Source organism: Danio rerio, chromosome 2, assembly GCF_052040795.2.
Source record: "Danio rerio strain M-AB ecotype USA chromosome 2, GRCz13ab, whole genome shotgun sequence".
NCBI classification, from domain to species: Eukaryota; Metazoa; Chordata; class Actinopteri; order Cypriniformes; family Danionidae; genus Danio; species Danio rerio.
The window spans coordinates 2,373,665-2,394,911 of NC_141022.1; the positions used below are offsets into that span (position 1 = coordinate 2,373,665).

Below are 21,247 nucleotides of genomic sequence, written 5' to 3' on the forward strand. Positions count from 1 at the left end.
AGCAGCGAAGAAACTCGACACAGAGAAGCATTAACACCATTAACTGCCCACTAGCGTATCGGAAGTGTTAATGCAGACCAACAGAGACAGCAGCAGAAGTATAAATGCACAGCCACGCGCGTTGCATGCGCCGTGGGTCACGCCGGTCACTTGATGCAGAAGTATAAACCAGGCTTTAGAATTGTCCTAACACTACCCCCCCTAGCGGCACCCTTGAGTATATGTAACTATTGCAGATGCGCACATTTCAATATCAATGCTTAAACAATATACTGTGCAGCCCTAATATATATATAATTTATTTTTTGATGTTCTGGCAAAAATGCATTTCTTTTTTTTTCTTTTTTTACTTAACCATGTTATCTGATTACCTTTTGACTTCACGAAAAGCTTAATGAATTGTGTAAAGCAGGTCGCACACCAGAAGCGCCACAGAAGCGCAGGTCGCACACCAGAAGCGCAAGTCGGCGGCTGTCGGCGGCGCCCGGCGACGGCTCAGGACGCAGTTCATTTGTCAGCCGCGCCACAGAGTGCCATCTGATTAGTTTCATGTTAAATATCATGCTAATGTGCGCGTCTGGTGTGTGATACCTTAAACTGTCATGTACGCGCCGTGTCGCGGCGCCGAGCGGCGCTTCTGGTGTGCAACCTGCTTAAGTCAGAATTATTTTAAAATTTTAATTATTTTATATTTTTCCCTAATTTCTGTTCATCTGAATTGTGTTTTGAATTTACAAATTGAATTTTGTTGATGTGCATTGTGCTGTGCATGCATGAATTTTACTTTATAAATGTAATATTTTTAGGACATATAAAATTTCTGAGTTAGAATGGGCTTTTTTTTTCTTAAAAAATCATCCATCATGCACCTTATATGGGCACAGTGAAGGAATAATAAACAAACAAAAACTAAGCATTAGTGCAAAAGCAGATTTATTTATTCTTTTAGACCTGCTGTTGTCGAATATGTCACTTATAATAGTCAAGTATTTATTTTTACTCTGGTTATCAAAACTGGCACATAGAAAAAAAAGTGCTGGAACTGATGCAGACACCACAGTAATGCTGGTATTTTGACAACACTACCTGTAAATTAGTGGTTACACACACACACACACACACACACACACACACACACTGGGCTTTCTTCCAAACCACCAATCTGGAAGAATTCTGCTTTTGTTTCTGCATATAACAGAGTCAGAAAACACCCGAGATGCTGGAGAAAGCTCTCGACTGTTACAACAATGGGAAAGTATGTGCTGTTTGTGGCAATATTTACCGTCCTCCATGTTGCAGACTTATGTTGAGTTTACTCGCAACTAATTTGTTAATTTATTTGTTGAACACTGGCAATCAGCCCGTTTTCAATTACCTAAAAAGTTGACAGTGAATAAATATTTCTAGGGGTCTGGAAGTGGAGCATCTGGCAACGCAGACAGCATTTAAAAAAACACATTTCAAAACGAGATAAAAATGTAATAACCAACATGCTCAGCTGTCTTTTCTGTAAAAGAATAAAAACATGGAGGCAGGACAATTTCAAAAACAACGCATATACAAAATCAAATTCATTCATGCACAGCACAATTCACATTTACAAAATACAATTAGTAAATTCAAAACAATTCATAAATACAACACACAATTCATGAATTCACAAATAAAATATTTTTGCAAAATTAATTGAATTTGTGTATTTACGAATCATTTTTTTAATTGACAAATTGGATTTGTGTTTTTAGGAATCGTTTTTTTTTTAATTGACTAATTGGATTTGTGTATTTACGAATCGTAGTTTGAATTAACGAATTGAATTTGTCTATTAACGAAATGTGTTTTGAATTTACGAGTTGGATTTGTGTATTTACGAATCATGTTTTGAATTAACGAATTGGATTTGTGTATTTACGAATCGTGTTTTGAATTAACGAATTGGATTTGTGTATTTACGAATTGTGTTTTGAATTGATGAATTGGATTTGTGTATTTACGAATCGTGGTTTGAATTAACGAATTGAATTTGTCTATTAACGAAATGTGTTTTGAATTTACGAGTTGGATTTGTGTGTTTACGAATCGTGTTTTAAATTGATGAATTGGATTTGTGTATTTACGAATCGTGGTTTGAATTAACGAATTGGATTTGTGTATTTACGAATCGTGTTTTGAATTGATGAATTGTATTTGTGTATTTACGAATCGCGGTTTGAATTAACGAATTGAATTTGTCTATTAACGAAATGTGTTTTGAATTTACGAGTTGGATTTGTGTGTTTACGAATCGTGTTTTGAATTAACGAATTGGATTTGTGTATTTACAAATCGTGTTTTGAATTTACGAATTGGATTTGTGTATTTACAAATCGTGTTTTGAATTTACGAATTGGATATGTGTGTTTACGAATCGTGTTTTGAATTAAGGAATTGGATTTGTGTATTTATAAATCATGTTTTGAATTTACGAATTGGATTCGCGTATTTGCGAATTGTGTTTTAAATTCACGAAGTGAATTTGTGTATTTTCGAATTGTGTTTTGAATTGACAAATTGGATTTGTGTATTTATAAATTGTGCAAAATATAAATTTACTAATTATAGTTCTTATAAATCATACACAAGTCCAATTCGTCAGTTCAAAACACAATTCATAAATACACAAATTCACTTCGTGAATTTAAAACACAATTCGTAAATACAAAAATCAGATTTGAAAATAAAAAACACGATTCGTAAATACACAAATGATCTTTACTTGTGAATTTACGAATTTTGATGTTGTATTGATGAACTGTGTTTTGAATTTACAAATTGGATTCTGTAAATGTAAATCGTGATGTGCATGTATGAATTGTATTTTGTAAATGTATACATTTTTGAGACTGATCTGACTCCATACACAAATATTTGTCCTGAGTCTCAGAGGTAAAAACAAAAAAAAACTATTAGCTCTACGATCCAATTTTACTACACAGAAAACATTCATTTTGACTTCAGAGTCTCAAAAGCAAATATTTACAGCATCTGCACTCTGCAATCTGCACTAAAGTATAAAGGTGAAAACTTGCATGTGGTTGACCTCGCTTGGTGCAGATTTTCAGTGTAATCGCAGAGCTCTGTCGTCTTATTACTGTAATGTGAAGATCCTGTTGGGTTTAATTTCGTCAAGTCGCTTTATATTTCCACAGAGAAAGAAGATGAAATGGGTAAAAGCCATAACAGTCCTCTCAGTTGACATGTGATCTGATTCTACATGCTCATTTAATGCTATAATGATGTCAGTAGTATTGATACTACTCCGTTTGCAAGTACATATTCATTCCCTTCACAAACATAATACACTGTGTGGCATTTAAGTTTTTCCTTTTCAGTGTAATTTGCAGGCATCATTTATGTCAGTCTACCCCTTTTTGCAAAATATACTAAAAACACGTTGCTCTGGGTACGTTTCGTTGCACGTTTCTGATGACAAATCCACTAGAGGGCGCTGCCTACACTTTTTTTGAAATACATTACATAAGTGTGTTTTGTTGTACGTTTCTGATACATGTCCTTCTTGTAGACGTCTAGGAGAAAGCAGAGGTTGTCATACAGATCGGCTAGCTTAACACTGAGCTAAACCCTTCACTGAACCCAACCAATAGTGTTTTTAGAAGCATACGGAAGAGAAAAGTGCATTGCGAACACGTAGTTTACCTTGATTTTACATTGCTTTTCTCTCTTTTGTGCAAGCGTGCTTCACCGGACTCAAACCCAAGCGCTCTGCAGCCAAACTCAAAAAAGTGCAGTGCATCCCACAGGTTTGAATATACTTGCTGTGGTAGCCGGATTGAAACCATTTACCCACAGCACATAAATAGATAACTATATGACATTCACATTTACATTTAGTCATTTAGCAGACGCTTTTATCCAAAGCGACTTACAAATGAGGACAAGGAAGCAATTTACACAACTATAAGAGCAACAATGAATAAGTGCTGTAGGCAAGTTTCAGGTGTGTAAAGTGTAAGAAGCAAAACATTAGTAATATATATATATATATATATATATATATATATATATATATATATATATATATATATATATATATATATATATATATATATTAATTTAGTTAGTGGAGGGTTCAGAGAGGGAATTGCAGATTAGGAAGTGAAGTGGAGACTAAATAGTTGAGTTTTTAGTGGTTTCTTGAAGACAGCGAGTGACTCTGCCGTTCTGATGCAGTTAGGGAGTTCATTCCACCAACTGGGCAGATTGAACGCGAGAGTTCGGGAAAGTGATTTCTTCCCTCTTTGGGATGGAACCACGAGGCGACGTTCAATCACAGAACGAAAGTTTCTGGAGGGCACATACATCTGCAGAAGTGAGAGCAGATAAGAAGGAGCAAAGCCAGAAGTCGCTTTGTAGGCAAACATCAGAGCTTTGAATTTGATGCGAGCAGCAACTGGCAGCCAGTGCAAACGGATGAGCAGTGGAGTGACATGTGCTCTTTTAGCTTCATTAAAGAGCACTCGTGCTGCTGCGTTCTGAAGCAGCTGAAGAGGTTTGATAGAGTTAGCTGGAAGCCCGGCTAGTAGAGAGTTGCAGTAATCCAGTCTGGAGAGAACAAGAGCTTGAACAAGGAGTTGAGCTGCATGTTCAGATAGGAAGGGTCGGACCTTTCTGATGTTATAGAGTGTGAATCTGCAAGATCAAGCATGAAACAAAACATAGTTTGATTTTTAACACTATTTGTTTTTACTATTATCTGTTTAAACTTTTTCTTTTCAAAGGGTTAAAGTTAAGAAATGTGTTAAGCAGAAAATTGGGGTAAAAATATGCAGGGGGGCTCATGATTTGACTTCAGCTGTATGCGTCTTTGTGAAATGAATGTGACAGGCAAAATAAACTTGCATTTCCCAGTGTTTGTCTGATGCTTAAATGCATGTAAACACAGTCAGTAATGTCTTAAGCGATGGTAAACAGACAAGACAAAACTAACGACGTGTCAGAATAGATCATTAGCGCATTAGTCTGAAAGCAGACCGTTAGACACGCCGCTGTCTGTGATGTCATTAATAATAATCAAACGCCAATAATGCTGAGGAAAAGAGACAGATTATGTTCAGCACGCTTGTTTGGGAAACTTTATCAGCTTTAATAAGCTGTTAGATTCTGAACATCTCAGTTTTTCTGTTCTGTTAGTGTTCTTGCTTGTTTTGGCTGCATAATGAATATCGTGTGTGTGTACGTAGTCAATATTTGTGCATTAATTATAAAGTTAAACCGTAAAAATGTTAAAATTTAGTTAATTTGCATGTTTTTAAGGTGTACTGTGTGTATTTATGTGCATATGTATAAATACACATGAACATAAAATATACAAAATAAACATATTTACATATACATTTAAAGTCAGAATTATCAGCCCCTCTGTATTATTAGCCCCCCAGTTTTTTATTAGACTAGATATTCTTCAAGACACTTCTATACAGCTTAAAGTGACATTTGAAGGCTTAACTAGGTTAATTAGGGTAGCTAAACAGGTTAGGTTAATTAGGCAAGTTATTGTATAACAGTGGTTTGTTCTGAAGACTATCGAAAACTAGCTTAAAGGGGCTAATAATATTGTCCTTAAAATGGTGTTTAAAAATTAATAACTGCTTTATTTCTAGCCTAAATAAAACAATTAAGACTTTCTCCAGAAGAAAAAATATTATCAGGCATACTGTGAAAATTTCCTTGCTCTGTTAAACATAATTTGGGAAATATTTAAAAAAAGAAAAAAAAATCAAAGGTGGGCTAATAATTCTCACTTTAACTGTATAGGGTATATTTAATTTGCATTAGATCTTTATTTATGAGAGTGAGTTTCTCACAGACTTCAACAGAGGGTCAAAATCTTGCTGGTTCTCTGGGTCTTGTCTATCAAATGTGAGCTTTACTTTGTATTCTCTATTGGATTGGGGTCAGGTGATTGGCTGGGCCATTCTACAGCTTGGTTTTCTTTCTCTGAAAGCATCTGAGAGTCTCCTTGGCTGTGTTTTAGATCAGTGGTTCTCAAAGTGCGGGTCGAGAGACAATGAGGGGGGGTCGCTTGGTGATTTCCAAAAAATCTCATATATTTTATTAAACAATTAGAACTATCATATTTTAATATTATTAATATATTATATTATTAATATTTAATATGAGCGAGGCAGTGGCGGGGTAGGTAGTGCTGTCGCCTCACAGCAAGAAGGTCGCTGGTTCGATCCTCGGCTCAGTTGCCGTTTCTGTGTGGAGTTTGCATGTTCTCCCTGCGTTCGCGTGGGTTACCTCTTGGTGCTCCGGTTTCCCCCCCACAGTCCAAAGACATGCGGTACAGGTGAATTGGGTAGGCTAAAATGTCCGTAGTGTATGTGTGCTGGATAAGTTGGTGGTTCATTCCGCTGTGGTGACCATAGATTAATAAAGGGACTAAGCTGACAAGAAAATTTATGAATAATATTTAATATTTACATTTAAAAATGTAAATATTATTTAAAAATTATATATATATATATATATATATATATATATATATATATATATATATATATATTTTTTTTTTTTTTTATAAATATATTTAAATAATAGATTTAAAAAACATGCACATAAAAAGTCATCAGCCTTTCAAATTAATTTTTTTTCCCATTGGATTGCGGCCTCTGGGGTTATTATGCTAGATTAACATCACAGCAAAAGTTGCAGCAGATGGATTTTACGGTACAATGTTAAGCTTTGACACCTTAATGGCACTCAGTAAAAATAAAGGCCCCGACTGAACAAGGAGGACGATCTCCAAGTGGCTCCAAGTCTCCAAAATTAAACCTTTTGCTATAAACATTGTGCTCGCCATTCTCGTTAAGTGAGATTAGCATTAGATTAAACAAATGAATACTGATTATAAAGCATAGACTGTTGCACTTCTTTTGTGTCGTCAATAAGCTTGTTTGTATAGTTCCTATTGGTGTGTGTGCACCATTGTTTACAATATTTGTTTGCTTACAGCCACCTCCGAGCATAGAGGGGGTCTTGAGAACCCCTGTTTTAGATCATTGTCTTGCTGAAATGTCCACCCTGGCTTCATCTTCATCCAATGTGGATGTCGGACTGAAGCAGCTGGTATTCATTTACACTGAGGAAGGGCAGAGGGTTGCTGAAGAACTACTGAGAGATTTCAGCTGCTGTCTGGGCGTTCACTGCCAAATTACACCTTCCTTTCTTCATGTGTTCAATACTTTTTCTGTACGTCATTTCATTTATAAACTAATTAATATTGTTTTCTTTGCATATATATGGATTTCTTTGGTTGTTATCAACATCTGGAGAATATTTCAAAGTCAACGGCACCTCTAGAAATATGAGAAAAGAGTTCAATAATTATTTCCCCCGCTGTATATATGCATCTTGTTTGCTTTCGATAAATATTATAACTTTTGGCACTCGTATTTTGACATGCACATCACACAAAAACATTCTGGCAAGGTTTAGATTTTTGTCGTCTTTTCTTTGTGTGTTTTCCTGTGCTAAAGATGACAGCATAATAGACCAGATCCAGCCCTATTTGTTTAAACTGTCAAACACAAATGACGGAAAGCTCTTTGAATGATCCTTAAATGTTTTTAAAATCCAGAGAAAAAAGGTTTGCCTTCACCTTTCTCAAATCCCCTCAGCGTGAAACAATCTTCAGGATGTTTGAATGACACACAAAACAAAAACCTTGGCCTTACAGTGAGTTGGAAAGTGAAAATTCAACCCTAAAATACATTTTATTTATCCTCCAGTGATCTTAAACTTTGAGTTTCTGTGTTTTGTTAAACAAAAAAAGAAGATATTTTAAAGAATGTTAGTAATCGGTAACCACTGACATCCATAAAACAAATAGTGTGGAAGTCAATGGTTACAGGTTTTCAGCATTCTTCAAAATACTTTCTTTTGTGTTCAACATAAGAAAGAAACCCAAACAGGTTTTTGAAAAGCGAAGGGCGAGTAAATAAATGCTGACTGATGTTTCTGGGAGGGTGAACGATCCCTTTCATTTTTGGGGGGTGATCTGTCCCTTTAACTCTCAAGCATATCTTATACTGCAGCCATTAATTACTAAAATAAAATAAAAAAAACAAATGTCATATCGCTGTCTTTAAAAAAAATCTATGAATGAATGAATTTTTGTGTTTTACATTTTTTATTATTATTATTTATATCACCATAAGAGTGAGCTTATTTGAAAATTGCTTTCAATTTTAGCTTTCTTCATTTATTTCCTTTTAGTCAGATTATATGAATATTATCTTTATTTAAATAAATTTAATTAAATAAAAAATATTATGCTTTTGCTCAAAAATGTCCCTAGGGTCTTTTTATTTAATTAATTTATTTTTATTTATTATTATTTAATTTAATTTTATTTTATTTTATTTAATTTTATTAAATTTTATTACATTTTATTTTATTTTTTTTAAAGTTTTTTATTATTATTATTTTATTTTTTATTTTATTTAAATTTTAGTTGAATTTATTTATTAATTTTAATATTTATTTATTCATTTATCTATTCATTTTATTTTAGTTAAAATATTATATTTATTTTTTTATTATTTATGTGTTTATTTATTATTATTTTATTGTTTATTTATTTATTTGTATTTTATAAATATTGTTGATTGATTGGTAAACCGCTCAGAATAAGGAAACTATTTAAAAAGAAAATCTAAATTAAATAAATGTTTTTAGGAATTCTCCAGGGTTAAAATGCACTTTCTTCAATCCCATTACAAGTAAACGACTCAAATACTGGTGTGAATTCAGTGATTTTCATTTTTTTTTTTAAATATTGACTATCAAATTAATTCTAACTTTATTCAACTAAATGCTGGAATTCACACAAAGCATCAATGCACTTCATTATGAAATGAGAGTAAAAAACAGGTTACATTTGTTCCTATATTCCGTATGTTCCCTCAATAATTCTTCCATGTAAAGAGAGGAAATAAAAGCGAAAGGTCTTTACTGAATCTGAACTCAAGTGGCCACAAGAGACTCATCTGAATGCATGTTAATGCCAGGTGGAAACAGGACCCCAGAGGCTTTTGGGTAATTTTGTTATTGTGATTAAATTCCAGTCCTGCAAGCAGCTGAATGGTGGCCAGACAAATGAATGCTTGAGCATTATTAGCATTCCTCCTGGATCTCGGTGCAATCTTCTGAATATTACAGCGTGCTGCTGGATTCACTGTCTGACAACTGATATATTAATTCTTAGCACATTTTTGAAATAATATCACACATTTCTTTGCATCCCGAGAGGAATTTATTTATTTATTTTATTTCTTTAAAAGTATTTATTTTAAAAATTATTTATTTATTTTAATTTAATTTTTTGTTTGCATTAAATTAATTAATTTATTTAAAATTTATTATACATTTATTTCACATTAATTTTTGTTTTTTACATTACTTTATTTTAATATTTTTGTTTTTAAATTAGTTTATTTTTTACATATTTACATAAAAAAATGTATTTATTTATTTATTTTACAATAATTTATTTTACATTTGTTATATTTATTTACTTTTTAATTTTGAAATTTACAATTATTAATTTGTTTTTTACATTCATTTATTTGTGCATATTTTACAATTATTTATTTTAAAATTATTTATTTTAAGTGTATTTTTTATTTTAAATGTATTATTATATTTTTTTTATTTTACTTTTTTTCACATTTATTTATTCTTTAAAAATATTTTATTATAAATTAATTTATTTTAAATGTAATTTTAGTTTTATTTATTAAATGTATTCATTTATTTATTTTAAATTCATTTATTTGAAAATTTTTTACTTTTATTTGTTTAATTTAAAAATATATATTTATTATAACTTTATTAATTTTTAATTTATTTATTTTAATTTATTTGTTTTACAATTATTTATTTTACTTTTCTTTATTATTTATTATTCATTTATTTTAAAATAATTTATTTATTTAAATGTATTTATTCATTTTTGTTTTACATTTATTTATTTATTTTAAATATTTTTATTTTAAATTGGCATTTTTTTACTTGTATTTATTTTTAATGTTTTTTATTAATTTATGTATTAATTCATTTTAAATGTATGTATTTATTTTAGTTTAAGTCCTAATGTTCTCAGTGTGGCTGATCAACAGTCACTGCTTCACTGAAAAGCTTTCTCCCACCACCCCCAAGAATGAAAAACCTTAAAAATCTTTATCCTTGTATCAAACACTCAACAAGATGGTGCTGAGCTATTATATGCATGACCACACATGAGGGGCCGGTGCTTTAGCCCTATCAACCAATAGAATTGTGTGGTTTTCTTTGGGCTCTATCAGGCGTCTGTTCTGATTGGCTGAGATGAAAGGGAGCAGAAATCTGTTATTCTGAGCACATTCACATCTTGTGATGTTCATTATTACGGATGATTTCCATGCAGTCACGCTTGTGTCTGAAACAGGAGCGCACAAACAAACACGGTGGAGAACTGAAAAACACTCGGACAAGCTAACTTGAAAACTGTTTTACTCAAAAATCCTCTGTTTGATATCAGTCATAGACAAAACACAGCCTGTGTACACTTGTGTATGTTTTTTAAATGCACTGCAATATTATTATTCAAATATTATATTATTTCCTATGCAAAATTAAGGTGAAGATTCATTATATGATTAATATTAATATTATGTTAATATTATTATTATAATTATTATTGTTGTTGTTGTTGTTATATTTCTTCTTATTATTATTATTAATAATAGTAATATTAAGATTATTTGTAGTATTATTATTATTAGATTGTAATAATTATTATATTAATAATAATAATAATAATAATAAAAATAATAATTTTAATTACAGTGATATAAACTCCTATATTTAAATGTGATTTATATTTTTTGTTGTTATTATTATATTATTATTATATTATTAATATTATATTATTTTATTATTATTACTATTATTTTGTTCTTATTATTATTGTTATATTATTATTATTATTATTATATTGTTATTATTATTATTATTATTATTATATAATTATTACTATTATATTGTTGTTATCATTATTATTATTGTTGTTGTTGTTGTTGTTGTTATATAATTATTATTATTATTATTAATATTAATATTATTGCTGTTAATATTACATTATTATTATATTATATTATTATTATTATTATTATTATTATATTGTTGTTGTTATTATTAAATAATAATTATTATTATTATATTTTTTACAGTGATATAAACTCTGATATTTCAATGTGATAATCTCAATCTTTTGTTCCTCCAGAACCGACGGTGTCTGATGACGCCACCTCTACTCTTCCTCCCAGAAGATCCACTCCAGCAGTCTTGAAGACCACCCTCAGCATCAGTTTCACCCAGAGACCGTCTCTGAACTCCAGCATCTCCACAGACCCTCTGACCGAGGAGCATCCGGAGCCTCCAGCAGACCCCACCGCCGCCGCCAGTGTACCGCCCGCCAGCAGACGCTTCTGTGAACCAACCGAAAAAAGAGGAATCTCCTGGCCAAAAACACACCGCGGGCTGACAGTGGAGCGGCCCTGTCCCAGAGGAACACGAGGTGCGTTTTCGGGTCACTCCATTAATATAAATGTTTGTTCGTTCATTCATTTGTTCATTTATTTATTCGTTAGTTCATTCATTCATTCATTCATTCATTCATTCATTCATTCGTTCATCTTTTAATTTATTCATGGGTTCATTCATTGGTTCATTCAGTCGTTGGTTTATTTGTTCATTTATTCATTCATTCATCTATTCGATTAATTGCTTGTTTGATCAGTAATTCGTTCATTCATTCTTTCTATCATTCCTTCATTCATTCATTTCTTCAGTCATTTATTCATTCGTTTGTTTGGTCAGTCGTTCATTTGTTCATTCATTAATTCGTTAATTTATTCATTCTTTGATTCATTCATTCATTTGCTTGTTCGTTAATTTGTCATTTATTTATTCAATCTTTTATTCATTCATTCATTCATTAATTTGTTCATTCATTTGTTCATTCCTTCATTTATTTATTCTTTCATTCATTTGTTCATTAATTCATTCATCTGTTCATTCATTCATTTATTCGTTCATTCATTCATCTGTCATTCATTCTTTCGTTTATTCTTTTTCTTCATTTCAGTCATTCATTGTTTCATTCATTTATAAATTTGTTAATTAATTAATAAATAATTTTTTCATTCATTCATTTAATCGTTTCTTTTGTTCATTCATTTGTTCCTTCATTTATTTATTATTTCATTCATACATTCTTTTGTCTTTCATTCATTCATTCATTCATTCATTCATTCATTCATTCATTCGTTTCATTCATTCATTCATTCATTCATTCATTTGTTCATTCATTTGTTCATTCCTTCATTTATTTATTCTCTCATTCATTTGTTCATTAATTCATTCATCTGTTCATTCATTCATTTATTCGTTCATTCATTCATCTGTCATTCATTCTTTCGTTTATTCTTTTTCTTCATTTCAGTCATTCATTGTTTCATTCATTTATAAATTTGTTAATTAATTAATAAGTAATTTTTTCATTCATTCATTTAATCGTTTCTTTTGTTCATTCATTTGTTCCTTCATTTATTTATTATTTCATTCATACATTCTTTTGTCTTTCATTCATTCATTCATTCATTCATTCATTCATTCATTCATTCATTCATTTGTTTCATTCATTCATTCATTCATTCATTTGTGTCATTCATTCATTCATTCATTCATTCTTTATTTTTAAAGCACATTAAAACATCAAATGTTTTCCAAAGTGCTGTAAATGTTTTAGTCATGACTAAAAAACGAAAATACATAATACTGAGAACACCAGAAGAAAACCTGTTATAGGAAAAACTGTGAACAACTCCTTGCTCTGTTAAACATCATTTGGGAAATATTTTTAAATATCACAGCAAGTCTAATAACTTTGACTTCAGCTGCATTTTGCTGTAATCTTGAACTGAGTGTTTGTTGTGTCTGCTCCTCCAGGAATCGCTCTGTTCCTCTGCTTGACCGGTGGCGTCTGGAACCCGAAAGGTCCCGATCTCAGCAACTGTACGTCACACTGGGTGGCTCAGGTGGCGCAGAAGGTCAGATGATGCTCGATGTCATTTCAGATCCATTTTGCACAATACACTTGAGTTATTTCACAATACACAGAGCATGGACCGCTAGAAGATTCTGACGGTGTGATAACCTTGGATAACCTTGTGTGATTACTGATCTAAAATATGTTCTTTTAAAATGTATGGGGGGGGGACTTTTTCCCCCATTGAACATAAGATATTTAATTTTTAAGAAACATTTAACATATTTTGTGTGTATAATGTGTATTTTCTGATGAATTCTCAGATCTGCAGTGGTGAGAACTCTGATGAGTGTAGTGAATGACTTAAAGTCGTAGTTCCTAGAGTAATATTAATGTAGAAACAGAGGGTGTGGCTTGTTTTTTTCTGCTGTGAGCTGATTGGATGTAGTAAAGTAGGTGTTTTTTCAACTCAAGCTCATTCTGAAAACGTAGCCCCGCGGACGTTTCTGGAGACCGTGATTTACGTGGCCGGAGGTACGTAAAGGCCGCATTTAGTTTTTTTCGAGCGAACGCTGCGGGGCGGTGTGGCGCCGCTCCGCCCCTCGTCTTCGCGCTCGCCGGCCGACGGCTCGCCTCCGAGTGGAGGGCTTTCCCGATGCAATCAGTTTGTCCGCTTAGCTCACAGCGTTGCGTCGGCGGAGCGGAGGCCCCGGAGGAGGCGGAGGAGGAGCCGGCCGCGGTGGACGATGACCGGGATCGAGTCCGGGGAACAGCGGTTCCGGAAATCAGGTAAGACGAAAAACGGAATCCGAAAAATAAGGGCGAGAACGCGGCGGGATCCGAAAAACTCGGTCGAAATCGAAGACGAGGGCTTTTGCTTTTTTTTTTTTTTTTTTCTGGATGGCTTTTGCGAACCGTCGCTCGGGTTTAGGGAAGGAGGAGGAGGAGGAGGAGGAGGAAGAGGAGGGCGGCTGAGTCGGCCGATCCGGCAGCTTTTTGCGCGAGAACGGCGCGGGCGCAAACGGTGCACGCTTCCTAGAGGCACCCGTAACGCAAAAAAGCGCGCACAGCGGCCTCTCGCGGATCTGCGAAATCAAAAAACGCTCGAATACGTACCTCCAGGGACGTAAATCGCGGTCCGCAGAAACGTCCGTGGGGCTACGATTCCACAATGAGCCCGGGTTGGTTTTATTCAGAAAGATGGTGAAAGGGTTATTACAACCTTACAGACTCCTCCTCCTCATTATTTCTGTTTGATGACTAAACTGACCACTAAAGGGGCGTGGTTAAGTATGTTAGCCCCTCCCAATTCCTCAGACTGGTGTGATCTCAGAATCTCAGGAAGTGCATTTTCAGATTTTAATAACAAGAGCAAACTATTGTTTATTTCCTAATGCACAGATGAATCGTTCACCCTAAAACCAGCAATGTGGGCTGATGAAATCACTATGGTTATTTTTGATTTCATAGGGACTTCAAAGTGCGTTTTGTGTTGATTTCTCAGATCCGCAGTGGTGAGAACGCAGCGAGTCTGGCCAATGAACTGGCTCACCACACTCAGGGCTCAGTGTTTGCTGGAGACGTCAGCTCCTCTGTGCGTCTGATGGAGCAGCTGGTGGACATTCTGGACGCTCAACTGCAGGAGCTCAAACCGGACCAGAAGGACTCGCCTGGACGCAGCTTCAACAAGGTACACACAATCTCCACAGTTCTCACATGTTTAAAGACTGAGTTGAGGAAAACGCTAACAGTTCTGGTCTGACTGCCTCTTCAGTTGCGTGATAAATATAATGCCTGGATCATTCCTGCTCGAAAATTTCAGCCTCTTTGTTTGTACATCTCTGCGCAATTCTATTCTTTAGTCCAGGTTGATTGGATTTCTGATTACAAATCCACTAGAGGGCGCTGTTTACATGTTTGCGAATCTGAAATACGTTACTTGGGTGTGTTTAGTTGTACGTTTCAGATGCACGTCCTTCTTGTAGATGTTCAGGAGAAGGCGGAGCTTGTGGTATGGATCGGCTAGCAAAACACTGAGCTAAACCCTTCGCTAAAGCCAACCAATAGTGTTTTTAGAAGCAGACAAAAGAGAAAAGTGCATTGCCAGAATATAGTTTACCTTGATTTTACATTGCTTTTATTTCTTTTGTGTATGCGTGCTTCATCAAACTCGAACCCGAGCGCTCTGCAGCACAAACACCATATGAACTGAGCTACAGCCAAACACCAGAAAAGTGTTCATATTGAGACAGATAGGTGAAACAATATCATTAGTGTGAACAGGAACGAACGTTGATATTATCATACTGCCCCCTAGTGTCCATTTCACTTACGAACTGCAGTCAAACATGTGATTAAATATGTTTTTTTAGCAATTTCACAAAAATACATTGCTCCAGCTACATTTCGTTGCACATTTCGGCTGACTAATCCACTAGAGGGCGCTGTTTACATCTTTGCGAATCTGAAATACGTTACTTAGGTTATGTTTAGTTGTACGTTTTAGATGCACGTCCTTCTTGTAGATGTTCAGAGGAAGGCGGAGCTTGTGGTATGGATCAGCTAGCAAAACACTGAGCTAAACCCTTCGCTAAACCCAACCAATAGTGTTTTCAGAAGCAGACGAAAGAGAAAAGTGCATTGCCAGAATATAGTTTACCTTGATTTGACATTGCTTCTATTTCTTTTGTGTACGCGTGCTTCATCAGACTCGAACCCGAGCAGCCTAACACCAGAAAAGTGTCCATATGGAGACAGATAGGTGACACAGATGTGTTTATTACAAATCATATACAGTGTTAAAATGTCAAAGAATTGCACTAAAATAGTTCTTTATTCATCAGTAATATGTCCCAGTAAATATCATTAGTGTGAACAGGAACGAACGTTGATATTATCATACTGCCCCCTAGTGTTCATTTCACCTACAAACTGCAGTCAAACATGTGTTTAAGTATGTTTTTAAGCAATTTCACAAAAATAAGTTGCTCCAGCTACGTTTCGTTGCACATTTCGGCTGACTAATCCACTAGAGGGCGGTGTTTACATGTTTGCGAATCTGAAATAAGTTACTTGGGTGTGTTTAGTTGTACGTTTCAGATGCACGTCCTTCTTGTAAATGTTCAAGAGAAGGCGGAGCTTGTGGTATGGATCAGCTAGCAAAACACTGAGCTAAACCCTTCGCTAAACCCAACCAATAGTGTTTTCAGAAGCAGACAAAAGAGAAAAGTGCATTGCCAGAATATAGTTTACCTTGATTTTGCATTGCTTTTATTTCTTTTGTGTACGCGTGCTTCATCAGACTCGAACCCGAGCAGCCTAACACCAGAAAAGTGTCCATATGGAGACAGATAGGTGACACAGATGTGTTTATTACAAATCATAGACAGTGTTAAAATGTTAAAAAATTGCACTAAAATAGTTCTTTAGTCATCAGTAATATGTCCCAGTAAATATCTTTAATGTGAACAGGAACGAACGTTGATATCATCATACTGCCCCCTAGTGTTCATTTCACCTACAAACTGCAGTCAAACTTGTGTTTAAGTATGTTTTTTAAAATTTTACAAAAATACGTTGCTCCAGCTACGTTTCGTTGCACATCTTGGCTGACTAATCCACTAGAGGGCGGTGTTTACATGTTTGCGAATCTGAAATAAGTTACTTGGGTGTGTTTAGTTGTACGTTTCAGATGCACGTCCTTCTTGTAAATGTTCAAGAGAAGGCGGAGCTTGTGGTATGGATCAGCTAGCAAATCGCTGAGCTAAACCCTTCGCTAAACCCTTCGCTAAACCCAACCAATAGTGTTTTCAGAAGCAGACAAAAGAGAAAAGTGCATTGCCAGAATATAGTTTACCTTGATTTTACATTGCTTTTATTTCTTTTGTGTACGCGTGCTTCATCAGACTCGAACCCGAGCGCTCTGCAGCACAAACACCATATAAAATGACCAAACACCAGAAAAGTGTCCATATGGAGACAGATAGATGACACAGATGTGTTTAGTACAAATCATAGACAGTGTTAAGATGTCAAAGAATTGCACCAAAATAATTCTTTATTCATTTGTAATATGTCCCATAAATTTCATTAGTGTGAAAAAGAAAAAAAAATTATATCATCATACTGCCCCCTAGTGTTCATTTCACCTACAAACTGCAGTCAAACATGTGCTACAGTATGTTTTTTTAGCAGTTTCACAAAAATGTGGGCTAAAGAATGTATTTCCAATAAGTTTACAACAAGAAAAACGTGTTTTATTGGGACAGATATTCATGAATTAACCGTATTTAACTTAAATTAAATAAAATTTACTAACGTCAACGAACATTAATAAATACCATAAACAATGTATTACTAATAGTTTGTTCATGTTAGTAAATACATTAACTAATGTACCATTATTTTAAACTGTTAGTAAAAAAACAAAAACCGTTGCCATAATACTGCCCCCTAGGGTTCCTTTTACCTAGACATTGCAGTCAAATGGTTGTTTAAGCAAATTTTTGTGGTTTCCCAAAAAAATATAGGTTGATTATTTGGTTGAACGTATTTCAGATTCGCAAAAAAAATGTAAACAGCGCCCTCTAGTGGATTTGTTATCAGAAACGTGCAATGAAACGTACCCGGAGCAACCTGTTTTACTTTTTCGCATCTACTTTCCAACTGAAAAATTTCATAAATAAATAACACATCGATTCACAGTACGCTTGTATTATTTTAGGGTAAGGAGAAAGTTATCTTTGAAAAAAAAAAAAGTTATGAAGTCCAGCTTTATCCGTGTGGATGAGTGATGGGACGCTAGTCTTTATTGTTCGCTGAAGTGTCATTTGTTATTTTAGTCCCGCCACCATGGTTTATATAACGACAGCAATTCCCAAGACTCATTTATCATCACCGCTCTCCATCAACACCAAAGCAGATCACACAATTCTCCACCACTAGACCTGTTTCCAACCCAGACAGATTTGGACTTAAATGTGAAACGTCCAAATGTTTGTTCAAGAGAGTGCTGCAGAAAAGACTTGAAAACATTAAAGAGAGAAGATCTTACTGCTGACTCTCTTGAGATTCTCCTGTGGGGTTTGATCAGTTTTATAATATCAATTAATGAGTAAATTAAGCCCCGTGGGAAACACAGGGTTTGTTCTACAACATTAACTGCACGCTCTTATCAAGTTACTTTAACAACACAATATTATACAGAGAGCAGATTTCTTTTTCAACACATTTCTACACATAATAGTTTTACAGGGTCATGACACCCCACGCTTTCGGTTCAGGTCTACCTCAGAATTTTGTCAAAAGATGCATCATAGTTGGCGTGGAGCTCCACGAGGAAAGGGCAGGAGTGGGCGTGGCCAGCAGGGGAGAAGGAGGGGAGAGAACAGCTGTTGTTAGTTAGCGCACAAAACGAGACACAAACCGTGAGGAGACGCATGAGTTTATAGTTTACAAAGTTCAAATGCAAAGAAATGAACAGTAATTTAATGCCCTGCTACATTTGTTATTCGTAATTCCATATACAGATAACCACAATTTATATCATTACAAAGATAATCGTGTTGAGGGCTTTACATTAACACCCGCCAACCCGCCAAATGCGTTTAGATTTCAGCAGGTAAGACAGCCTCTCCTACTAGCCACTTTGGCAGGTTGGAAATCATTTTTACATTGTAGTTTTCTTAAAGCAGGGTTCGACTCGACAATAAGGATGGCCCAAAATGCGTGCAAATGTAATCTTAGAATCGAGAAACAGCACGACTGAAAACAATAACTGTGTTCGCGCGAAACAAAGCAGGTGAATACCGTATAAGACAGTGGTCACCAAACTTGTTCCTGGATGGCCGGTGTCCTGCAGATTTTAGCTCCAACCCTAATCAAACACACCTGAACAAGCTAATCAAGGTCTTACTAGGTATACTTGAAACATCCAGGCAGGTGTGTTTAGGCAAGTTGGAGCTAAACCCTACAGGGACATCGGCCCTCCAGGACTGAGATTGGTGACCCCTGGTATAAGAGGATGATTACTCTGTACGCTGTTTAAAGAATGCGCCCTCCCGTTTACTTGCACTTTTTTTCCGTTCACTTGCGATCGGTTCTCTTTGAAAAAGACTAGACAAAAAATGCTGCTCGTGTACCCACAGTCCTGCTGCTTTTAAGAGCTCAAGATTGAAAAATTATATATATATATATATTTGTAAGCAACAGCTGCAGTCACTGCTTTCCTTTTAATTATTCTCAGGCACATGATCATCCTTTCATTATCGCTCGTGGTATGATTTTACCTGCTTTCCTTTGCTTACAGTTATTTTAGTTAATATAGTTTAATTATCATCCTTTACAGTAACATTTCTTTAATATGAGATTAACCAACCATTTGTGTGTAGTAACTGCTGATCTGGGACAACACAGCATCTAAATCAAGTCATTTTAGCATGTCGAAGTCACATTTATTTATATAAAATATATTTTCCAAACCACAAGTGGCAAGTGGCTAGTAATGTTGGAAATCTACTAGCCACTGTGGCTGGTGATCAAAAAATGTCATGTAAAGCCCTGATCGTGTTCATATAAACACAATGAGGACTTCTCCCTCAATCCCCAGGTCTGAATCATAGGTCTGAATGCAGACTCAGTGCAGCAGGTCTCTTGCCCTGTCTGTTTTAATCATTGCTGGTAATCTGGAGGATTTAGGTGAACACAGCTGCACGGCGATGTGTCTAAATGTGAACGAACTCCTGATAAAAGACAACGTCCGCCATTCTTCAATTCTCGTACTGCTCTCCCGACAAAAATGCTTAATGAACACAAACAGCTTTGCTGTATCAGCCCTGACAGCATTGCAGGGAAAAACATGCAACAAACCCTGTGGATAATGAAAAGAAACACATACAAGCCTTCATGAACAGCTAAATACTGTGTGCCGTGGGTCCGTATCTCACAGCTTGGCACTGGCAGGTCTGTCTTGGCTTCGGAAAGCACGCGGAGTCATGAATAATTAAGAAGCCGGCTCTTCCCATAGGATAAGAAAACTCCGCTATGAATAATAATGAGAACTCGACGCCTCATCTTTGCACTTGCAGTTTTGCGCTATGTCGCTGATTTTGATCCGCCCCGAAAATCATTTTAAACCCAGAAGATGAAATTAGCGGACAAAAACTCCAAATTATTAAGTTTTCCCCTCAATTAAAGCTGACAGGTGCTAACATTATCTTAACTGATGCTCAATACACACACATCTGTTAACATCTCAAAAAAAGTACTCGAGGGTTTCTTGAACCTTTAATAACTCATTACTAATAACTGATTTCTTTTCTCCTTGCCATGATGACAGCACATAATATTAGACTAGATATTCTTCAAGAACACTGGTATTCAGCTTACAGAGACATGTAAAGGCTTAACTAGGGTAATTAGGGTAAAGTTAGGGTAATTAGGCAAGGCATTGTATAACAGTGGTTTGTTCTGGAGACAATCCAAAACTAATATTGCTGAAGGGGGCAAATAATATTGAGCTTAAAATGGGTTTAAATATATTAAGAACTGCTTTTATTCTAGCCGAAATAAAACAAATAAGAAGAAAAAATATTATAGGAAATACTGTGAGAAATTCCTGAATCTGTTCAACATCATTTAGGAAATATCTAAAAGGAAATTCACAGGAGGGCGATTAATCGAATAAAACATTAAAGTATCATTTACCCTTGATATTTTTCCCCATTCAATGAAAAACCCCATTAGAAAATCACAGTGGTGGATTTGGACGTAATTCTTCCAGCAGATTCTGACATCGCTCCTGCACCGCTTTATTGATTTATATAATAGAGGTAATAATTCTGTGCACGGTGGCGGATCTCTGTATTGGTTATTAATGTAGAATAGCAGATTTTCCTGAATATATTCAGCTCACGGAGCTCCAGACCAGCATTCCAGAGACTTCCAGATTGATTACAGAGTTTCTGCTCATGTATTATTAATAATGCTATTTAATATTTATATTATTCTAATTTTAAAGTTTTGGTCGCTGGTTCGAGTCCTGGCTTGGTCAGTTGTCATTTCTGCATGGAGTTTGCATGTTCTCCCAGTGTATGTGTGGATTTCCTTCGGGTGCTCCGGTTTCCCCCACAGTCCAAACACATGTGCTATAGG

General features: G+C 34.9%; 1 protein-coding gene across 7 annotated transcripts in view; it reads left to right on the forward strand.

Moving 5' to 3' along the window:
• The window catches only part of adgrl2b.1 (adhesion G protein-coupled receptor L2b, tandem duplicate 1), a 235,089-nt gene that overhangs the window by 142,143 nt on the left and 71,699 nt on the right, over positions 1–21,247 (forward strand). For all 7 annotated transcript variants that reach the window (NM_001366847.1, NM_001366848.1, XM_087238746.1 and 4 more), the window contains 3 exon segments: positions 11,330–11,623; positions 13,057–13,157; positions 14,601–14,786. In NM_001366847.1, coding sequence (NP_001353776.1) covers positions 11,330–11,623; positions 13,057–13,157; positions 14,601–14,786 — 581 coding nt within the window.